At 34.6% G+C, this 10,087-nt stretch overlaps 1 protein-coding gene across 2 annotated transcripts; it reads right to left on the reverse strand.

Moving 5' to 3' along the window:
• Positions 1–1,805: 1,805 nt before the first annotated feature.
• On the reverse strand, positions 1,806–9,582 carry LOC131644563 (uncharacterized). 2 transcript variants are annotated; one of them, XM_058915104.1, is made up of 16 exons: positions 9,424–9,582; positions 8,695–8,806; positions 8,167–8,294; positions 7,918–8,071; positions 7,650–7,759; positions 7,377–7,460; positions 7,244–7,292; positions 6,658–6,749; positions 5,947–6,079; positions 5,728–5,798; positions 4,541–4,788; positions 3,515–4,459; positions 3,258–3,359; positions 2,534–3,139; positions 2,243–2,460; positions 1,806–2,064 (listed from the first exon to the last, which is right to left on the reverse strand). In XM_058915104.1, exons 2-14 carry the CDS (start codon positions 8,785–8,787, stop codon positions 2,634–2,636), a joined length of 2,715 nt encoding a protein of 904 aa, XP_058771087.1. In that variant the 5' UTR covers positions 8,788–8,806; positions 9,424–9,582; the 3' UTR covers positions 1,806–2,064; positions 2,243–2,460; positions 2,534–2,633. The 2 variants fall into 2 exon arrangements, with proteins under 2 accessions (XP_058771087.1, XP_058771086.1); XM_058915103.1 differs by having other exon boundaries at positions 2,243–3,139.
• Positions 9,583–10,087: the final 505 nt, after the last annotated feature.

Here is a 10,087-nt window from a genome sequence, read left to right on the forward strand (position 1 = left end):
CGATGCTCCACAATATAAGATTTGCGATGTATATTTATTGAAGGTATTACTTGTTTTGGAGATGCTAGAAATGACATGAGAAGTCCCTCCCAACAGAGTTGTCATTGTGAATAGTTTGAGAGTGATAAAGTTTGGATCGGCTGTTGAAGAGTGAGGAAGCGAGCCATTGACAAAAACGAGTTTTTCTTGACAACATTTGTTTCATCGATTTGCTCTAATTGTCGTAATCGAGTTCATTGATTTGTGGTGCGGCGAGGATAGAGCTTGAGTTTTTACCAAAGTGAAAATAAAATAGTCTTCGAGGGTTGCGTGATGGGTCAGGGGTGTAGGAGAGGCTGTTGGTGTTTGAGGATGAAACTGAATCTAAATTGTCTTCCATAGGAGAAAATTAAAAAAGGAAGGAAGAAGAAGGAAGAAGCAAGAATTTGAGATTGAAAAAATAGGATTTGCAGAAAAGGAGAAATTTTGGGTTTGAACAACTGATATCAGAATAGATTTGAATGAATTTATTCATTATGTATTGAATCTTTCCAGATGTGATAGTTAAGTACTTACAAGCTAACCAACTAAGGAATAGGCAAGTTAACTAAAACGTAGTAAGCATAATAGAGTCGCATAATGGTCTGATATCTGACACACACACACAAAACGCATGATATTTTAGCTTACAAGCCACATTACAAAGCATGTGATCAAGCTTTTTGAAGACTGTCATGGCCATTGCACTTGAACCCATTCCAAATAAATTTAGTTCCTACGGTATCAACGATCAACCTCATCAACCTCAATCAAATTGCAATCTTTAATCCAATTTAAAAAAATGCAAGCATCTTTGAACGTATGTTGTTTCCTCCTTACATTAATGTTCTATACATTAGGTAAAAAAATCATTCAAAAACTTAAATCTATTTAACAATACAGATTAAAACTGCTTACAAATTAACTTTATATGGACTAAAAGTTGAAGAAAAACTAAGCATTAACTAAAAACCGTGTCTCGAACAAATGTAGCTAAGAATAGGGCTATTTTCTTTTTCTTTTGGGCAATTTTCCTTCTTAAACATGTATGGAAATTTTCATTTCCCTAACTACGGCTAGGAATTTCTTCTCACATGATTGATTTCTAGTCGGGTTTAATAAAACGTTCAAGTAATAAATTTAGGTTCATTCATTACCCTGCCCAGTAAAGATTTCATACTATTACTACTATTAGGGATACTGAACAAAAAAAGGATGTCATTTTGTAGCTAACTAGTATTATTATACTTCTGTTAAAGAATTAAGTTTTATTACCGTCAAATAAATCGCTATGGGACTGAAACCCAAGAGTGGAGAAAAATATAGCCTCCCTTTTCAACGTTTTTCTGCTAAATTATAAAAGTTCAATGTTCTCATTATTATTGATATCGCTCTACTACTACTTAACATCCTACAAGGCAAACACTCATTTCGTGCTACATATACATGCACATGGGGCACGGGAAAATGAACGACAGAACGGACTAAATAACTTTATAACGACCTCAGGTAACTTGCAAAAGGGCAAATGTTCAGAAGAGTTTGAGGTCATAAATGGCACACAGAATAAGAGCTGTTCTATGTCCACCCTAGGCAGAGTTTGAAGAAACAGGTTGAGTGGTGAGGGAAATCTAAAAAAAGAGGACTATAGCCCTAAGTAAAATTTGTTTCATTGGGTTATTAGCAAGCATAGAATCGATAAATTTTACTGAGATTTGGTGCAAGCCTTGACTTGCCAAATCTCTCAATGTATCCCTTCTCTTAATAGATAATAATACCACACTATCTTCATCAAAAACTTGATACTTCTGTAAAACCAAAACCAACTTTGTACATTCTAAATAGTATTGAAGTCATATTTGTTGCATAAGTACCAAATTTAAGACGAGTAACAAATTCTGAACAAACAATTTCAGGAGTGAAGAAAACGTCAAATCTAGATGACCTATTTCACCATTCATCGCATGAATTTCCCACCAGTAAGGCTTATATAGCTCCTTTTGTAGTTTCTATTGTTTGATGACAAGTTTCTTGTAACTCGGTTAACTGCATAGATAGAGTAAAGAACAAGTTATATATCGAAATTGGTCATATAAAAAGAAAACTTTAAGGTGCAAACCGTGCAATTTTAGAGCAGCATCTTCAAATGGAAAAGTGATGGCTTCATCCTGATGTTAGGGCACATGCAAATAAAAGATATTGTCAAATTACAAACTCAACTCACCATAATAACCACACGTCAGTTCTCCCGACATTTACCCCATAGAAAAAGTTGACATCATTTGACATCTGACAATCCAGATTCCAGTGCTTTGCAATGAAGCTAAGCAAACAAGAGTAGGTAAAGATTGCCTTTGACCATTTGATGGCAGAATTGTGATAAGGAATTCAGGATACTCAAGTTCCAAGCAGATTTGAAACAAGTCTCAAGGTTCAGCCAGTCTGCCATAGTAAACACAATTTCAGCCAAATAAACGAATCTATTAACATTTTGAGACAGGTTTGATCCACATACTGCCATCTGAGAGCCTATTAGTGCACTGAAGGGAGAAATTGAACTATAGTTGAGACGCAATCATCACCACGAATATTAGTTGATCAGTCAAGTCAGGTGTTTAAAACTTGATATTCTCATAATTGGGCATGAAATTGTTAAATCCACCTATTTCATTATTCAATACTTCCGACATAGATAGGCCGCTGAAATACATGGAATCATTCCAACTTCCCCGCTGGTTATTTGAACCGAGAATATTACTACTGAACTGTTGGGAGCGCATTTGTTCGGAAAATGAAGGATTGTTAGACTGAAATTGATCAAGAAACCTTGAAGGAGTTCTATAAGCATCACTTTGAGGGGAAAACCTATTTCCAATATGATCTGAAAGTCTTAAATTCTGTGAAGCTAGAGATTGTTGCATTAACAACTTAAGTCTAGCCTCATCTTCATTAGGACTATATTGTGGAAGGAAAGTTTGCCTCGAGTTAAAAGGTGCACTATTCAGCCTTTCTTCCATTAGGCCCTTACTAGGGTCCAATACCATAGGATTTTTGAATTCAGCATCTCCTATCCTGCCGATATTTACAGATGGAGGAGCAAACTGCGGTTGCAAATGTTCAACTGGAAAAAAAAAATTTATAAGAAATTTCTCCATAAGTAGAAGTAGCTGAAAAGCAGAAATACACAGGAAAAAGTTAAAATAAGTGTAGAAATTGTTGAGCTGTAAAAAAAGATATACCAGAACTATTACAACCCTGTTCTACTCTCCCGCGTGAAAACCCAGGAGGTATTCTGCCTGACATTGAAAATCCAGGTGGACTTGAGGCATGAGCTTTTGCCACTGATAAAAGACAACGAATAAAAATATCAGTTTGATAAAAGCTTAGTTCAACAGTTTAGAAAATTAACAATGAAGAATATATGAATGGAAAGAAAACTATATCCTCCGAACTAATAAAGATGAAGTACTTAAGTATGTTATTGATTAATACTCACTGGAAAATTTTGTGGGCACCAATGACGGACTTCCATCAAATTTATCTGATAGCACAGAACTGCTAGATGTGAAAGCATATGGGTTTTTTACAGCGAATGTATCATTGTTTCCGTTATAACCACCAGATGGATAACTCCTTTTAGGTTCATGTTCGGTAATCCCAAATGGTTGCTGCAAATCAGATGTCTTATTCAAGGAATCATCTTGTCTGGCAAAGGAAAACCGGGACTGATTCTTGTCTTGAATTTTCCGCAAAGCAGGTGCTTTGAAGGATGTGTATGGTTCATCGGTTTCATCCAACAACTTAACTAATGAATCTTCCCATGCATCTAGTTCCAAAGACAAAATGTTAGATATAATGTTGTTTTCTCCAATGTCTGAAACAACCTTGTTATCAACATTTGAACCAGTATCCTCACTCTCCACAAGCTTCTCAAATCCTTCCCCCAAGTGTTCAGTAAAAGTTTCAGAAGGTTTCCTTAAATGATTCTGGTTACAAATTTGATTTTGATGCTTCAGTTGGTGGTTTGATTGGTTTAGATTCTGAGGATAACGAGGTGAATGATGCCCAGTAGCTAAATTGTTAATGCCTTTGCAGAATTGTTGTTGATCAAAGTCTTTATTTAGTGTATCATCCACAATTATATCTTCCCAAAAGGCTGGTGTGGTTGAATGATCTTTACAGTATTCATTATCTTGAGGAAAATGCTTCCCTAGAGAGGAATTGATCGAGTTAGGAGTAAAAAGTAACCTGTCTGAATCACGAGTGAAATATGAATCTTTAAGATTATTGTTGATGCTAACAGATGATAACTCAGAACTTAAGCCATGCACATCTCGATTTGAAACTGCCTTGTTAGTATTCAAATTCTGAGGTCTGACAGTCTCCAGGAAGCTTGTACTCGTTGAGGGTGCAGCCTTATCTTGATCAAGGCCAACAAAAGCTGCAGAAGAAGTTTGACAGTTAGATAATATAATGCCAAAAAGTTTCTTCACAGTAACCTCATTGATAACATTTGACTTACATGTTTGAGAATTTCCCCCTATGTGATGTTTGTTCAATGCTGAAGGTACAATTACACTATTGGAATGCACATCAGAATTATTTTCATTTTCTCCCAATTCTTTTGTATCAAGAATAGATCTTTCGGTGCAAGCAACCCCCGGTACAAGGGCTTGGGGGCCATTAGATGCTTCAATCTTTTTCTTGGCCAGATTATTAGAACACAATGAACTATTATCCTGCTGAAGACTACCAGATACACACCTAGCCCTAGCAGAATAAACCAAAAAAAGTCAACATTCACACTACAAAAAAACTAATGCTATTAGTGGATTATGTCAGTTAATGGCGACTAGTTAAACTAGCATATAATATCGCTGAAAAAGCATATGCGGTTATGATGAAAAATATTACACTGTATTTTATTAAAGAAAAAATTATAGAATACAATATAACAAAATAAATTATGGAGGATAAAAAAGAGAGAGCAGCTAAACAAGGAAGACAGTTGTGGAATAGAAGACATAAAAATGAAATAGGATGAATATTATGCTCGCAGAACAGAATCTTAGAAACACAATTTACAAAACAAAAAAAAAATAGAGAACATGTCTAAAACAGAATAAATAAAACAACAACAAATAGGGAACAGCTAGGCAAGGAAGATAAAGTCATAGAGAATAGAAGCTCCACAAAAAATATATATATAAAAAGGATGAATACAATGATTGAAGAACAAAATCTTTGAAACTCAAACTTAACAAAATAAAGAAATAGAGAGGAAGAAGTAGAGAAAACTTTGAAAAAGGGGAATACAAAACAGAAAGGGAGGAAAAAAAACACAGCTTGCCCGTGCCAGATGTAGAATCTATCACAAAATATAGTTGAGAAACCAGAAGTCATTGGAGATGGGCTGTTCACGGGAGATGTATTGTTCACTGGAGATGGGCGCAGATGAAAAATGACAAAGATGCATGGATGAGAGATGACAGACTCACAAGTGAGAGATAATAGAAACATTCATAGGGAGTGTCAAAAGGGTTTTAATTAGGGTTTAAAAATTGGCAGAGTCAGTTTTGCTCATCTTTTTTTATTTTGTTGATTTCAGCACCTTCAATGACGTACATGTGCCCTGCCATAAAAATCACAGCTGGACTGCCATGCAAAACTAATTAATGCGAGAATACCACACAATTATAAATTAATTACCAAGAGTTTGCTGCAGGAAGTGCTGTTGAATTGGCAGCTCCATTGCTTGAACAGGATCCTGTAATCTGGATCTAAATTTTCATGATGGATAACATACAAATGAGTTAAATAAAAATGTTAGTTCACTGCCTAAAAACCAACAAAACAGAAGAAAATTGAAGTATCATATCACCCATAATAAACAAGTTTACCACAAAAGTGATGTTCTTTAATACTTACATCTAAAGGACTTTTGGACACTACTTTGGTGGCTGATGGCATGTGTCTAGGTTCATCTGGTGGTGGAGGTAAAACACTCCCAGAACGGCGATGCAAATTATTTGTAGCCCCAATGATTTGTAGGACTCTACTCCTTTAACATCCAAATATACAAAAGCAAAACTACTATTAAAGAAGATATAACTCTCAAACATAAAAAACAAAGAATAGCGTAGTCAAAAACAATAGTATGTCTAACTATGAGGAGAATGCAATCCAAAACAAGTAAAAAGATGTCATACAGGAGGAAGGTAAAAGTACTATTGAACCAGGACACACTGCCTGTTTGGAATATTTGTGGAAATTATGGAGAAACCTAAATAACTATATTGCATAGTGTAGGATTCATAAACTATATGAAAATTAGGCAATCAGCCAGAAGAGGGTCCAGTACCTGTTTGACAAATTTGTGGAAATTGTGGAGAAACGTAAACAACTATGTCATGCAAGAAGTGGGATTTTTATACTTTATGAAAAATGAAAGCAACCAACCAGTAGATGGCCTACTAAGGCCAGAGGTAAAAATACATTGATGATGTGCAAGCATTAGGATTTGAACTCCAAAATGAATACACAACATGGTTAAAAGACAACCAGCTGAGGTATAAGCAAGGCAGCAAATTCAAAAGTTAAAATTGGAGATAGTGTACATGAGTTGAGAACCAATCATACCTTGCAAATGCTAATACTAATTCATCCTTGGTAAAGCTATCTTCGTGAGCACCATGATCATGTAGATATAAGCATTCTCTATTGCTGCAAGGCTGGACCGGCAAGATAATTTATATAGTATGTGAGGAAACCACCTATTACTAAGGTCTATATTAGGACACAGCAGAAAGGAAATCATGGAAAATTGAATAATCAATGAAGATTGGCATGGGAGACAACCAAGGTACACTTAGTAATTTACGTAAGGAAATAATTGAGTGATTTGGGTAACAAAATAAAAGGGAATACTGGGGCATAAATGAGTTAGGGGGAAGAAAAAGGCAGGAAATGAGTAGTCCTACAAGTCAGTAAAGGAGTGTGAACAGTTTCTCAACTACCCTGTGTTATCTTTTCAGTTTTAGTCCTTAACACTCTAGTAAACATACTGTTCTGGTACTGCTGCCTACTGTTACCAGAATTATTTCAGGAATAATACAGTAGATTTATCCAATGTACAAAGTTTGATCCAGTTTCTAACGGAGTATCATAAAACTGTAATTATGTGTGATAAAACAATCATAAGTTCGGCTTAGAATGTCTATTTTACCACATTTCTGAGCCATGCATGGCAATACTTTGTGGTTCCAAAACAAGCCCTGCAAATAAAAATAATCACCAATCATCACAAGATCATGAAAGCCTGACAAGTCACAACTCAACCAAAATGGTCATATCCTTACCTCAATGATCTACCTTCTAATACAAAAAAATGAACTGATTGAATGCATCGAACAGCTTCAGATTCTTTTGAGTACGTTATATACCTAAAGATACGAAAATTTAATTCAATGAATGCAAAACCTATAGGAACAAACTGCAAGTTCCAGCCTTCAAAAGTTACATCATAATAATTACATAAAGAAAATAACTACATAAACAACGGAGAGACTGTAATTTTCTACTTGAACGACACTACGGCAGTTGCTGTTTTATAGATATTCAGAAAAACTTACACACAACAGCTGTTGTTTGCAGAATGTTGAATAATACCGGTTGCTGTACGAGATATTGACACCTTCAAAACCTTGCCATACCTGCCAAAGTACTCCCTACGCTGAAGTAACTGGTATAATCCAAGAAAGAGGTTATCAATTGAAAGAAAAAGTGGTTAAGATGATTTAGAATTTAAAATACACTAAAACTTATATGGACTGTGCCTGCCATGCTCGACACAGTAGCATCTAGCAATAGTTAAAGACAGAGCAACATTGAAGAACTCACATCTTCATCTGCAAGGTTAAGAGGCAGTCCAATTATGTACACAAGGTTGCGCTGAATGACTCTAACATCAGTAAGATGTTTCCTTCCATCCGATGATTTAGGCTTTGCCTTCTGTAATTTCTTTTTATGCTGTGAATTCATTTCAGCAACCAATCTGGTAAAGCAAGGAAAGCATATCAGTGTTACCTAACAATAGCATAATAATAAACATTTAATATAAAAGTAAGAAATTCCACTCATGACTCAAACCTTCGACAGTTAGCTGCCATTGCCACAATGCGCTCTTTGTCATAAGCTGAACGGCAGGCAGGACAACGGCCCTCAGTTTCATCCTTCTGTGCCATTTCCATTATATGATGCCAACACCACACACAGATCTGAGAAAAGAGAAAGATTGAAAATTAACAAATATCAAAACTGTTTTGCTTTTCTTGTTTATAAATGAAGATCTGTTAAACAGGTTTTTTGAACTTTGAACCCAAACGTAGCTCGTCAAATAGGGTTTTTTTCATTCTTATAAAACAAAAATAGTTTTCTATAAGACAACGAAATATGTATTCAGTGAAATGCAAAGTACCTGACAGTTTTAAATCTAACTTTTTGTTTTCATAGCACAAGAATGATTGATGCATATATATAATGTATAATACATATTAATTTGAACAAGCACAAAACAAGAACGTTCAACCAAAAAAATTAGGGACCAGGTCGAGTAAGAAAATAGAAGAGTCATATGCAAATAATTTCATATTCCTTAGGTAAATAAACTTGCTAAACCTCATAGCCACATTTGCATGGTTTCAGATGCTGATCAGTCAGGTCCATCTCCTCAGTGCAAATCGGACATGATTTTCCTCCTTTGTCACCCATTGTTGTCCAGGATATTCAGCTACACAAAAAAATAATGAAAAGTATGAAATAAAACACTAAAGAAATGAAGACAGAAAAAAAAAACTCATCCACAAATGAGAAACCTACTCAGAATGTACTATTACAAGTGAAGCTCAGAGATTAAAAAAAAATGCATTACCGTGTAGCTAATAAATAAGATTAAGCACTAATATGAATTTCATTTCTATGTGAAAATTACATCATTCTTCATGTTCAAACCATGCTTAAAAATGACAGTTACGGCATAACATTTGCAACAAAAAAAATCAACTAATTAAGCTTGAAAAATCGATTAAAAACACTAAAGAAATAAAAAACCCTAGGAGAAATGAACGTTCCTTCCACTCTGACAACATTTACAATAAGCGAAAAAAATCGTTAAGCGAACGCAAAATAATCAGTGAAAAATTTATGAGGTTCAAATCACGAAAAGCATAACAAAAACATAGATTACATTGTAGTTAACTCAAAGACAAACTAAGCATAAAGTACAAAACGAAGTTCAATCGAAAATCGAAAAGCGTAACCCTAAGAAGCGAAGGAAAAAGCGAAATGTAAGTGTAGATTGAAACGATGAATTGAAAAGAGAGTTAGGGTTTAGAGCGAAGAGCTTACGGTGAGAGCAGAGAGAAGAGAGAGCAGAGACAGAGCAATGTGTGAGTGAAGTGAGTGAGAGAGAGAGAAAGAGTGAAGGATAAAGCACGATAATAGAAGAGAACGATAACGAGAGACGGTAAACATGTACTCGTTGTTGTATTTTGTACGTGAAAAATTCCCGTGTTTGGAAAAGGCTTTTTTACCTTTATCGGTTACAAATTTTGTACTATTAGCTTAAAGTAATCGATTAATTTGTTTTTGAGACAAACGCAGCCTTATAGCAAGTTTTTTTTATTATTATTTTACGGAAAAGTTATTACTTATTAGCAACTCAAACTCATTCTAGGTTCAATTTTATGCGGAGAAATTTGTGTAACTACATGTTTCATTTTGAGGACAAAAATGAATTTTGAATGAATTAGGTGTATTTGAAAATGAATTTTGAATGAATTAGGTGTATTTCAAAATGAATTAAATGTGAAATTAATTATCCTTAAAAGGTGAGTTGAATATTGAATTTTATTGTGAAAATTTGTTTTAAATTTACAAAGCACAAGTTTTAATTTTATGTTATAATTAATTTTATTCAAGGGAAATCAAATATATTGTCATCAATGTTACACATCAAGAATCAATTTTAACAAAGAGGAAGACATCACACAACAAGATATTCTTAATATAA

Source organism: Vicia villosa, linkage group LG1 (assembly GCF_029867415.1).
Source record: "Vicia villosa cultivar HV-30 ecotype Madison, WI linkage group LG1, Vvil1.0, whole genome shotgun sequence".
NCBI lineage: Eukaryota > Viridiplantae > Streptophyta > Magnoliopsida > Fabales > Fabaceae > Vicia > Vicia villosa.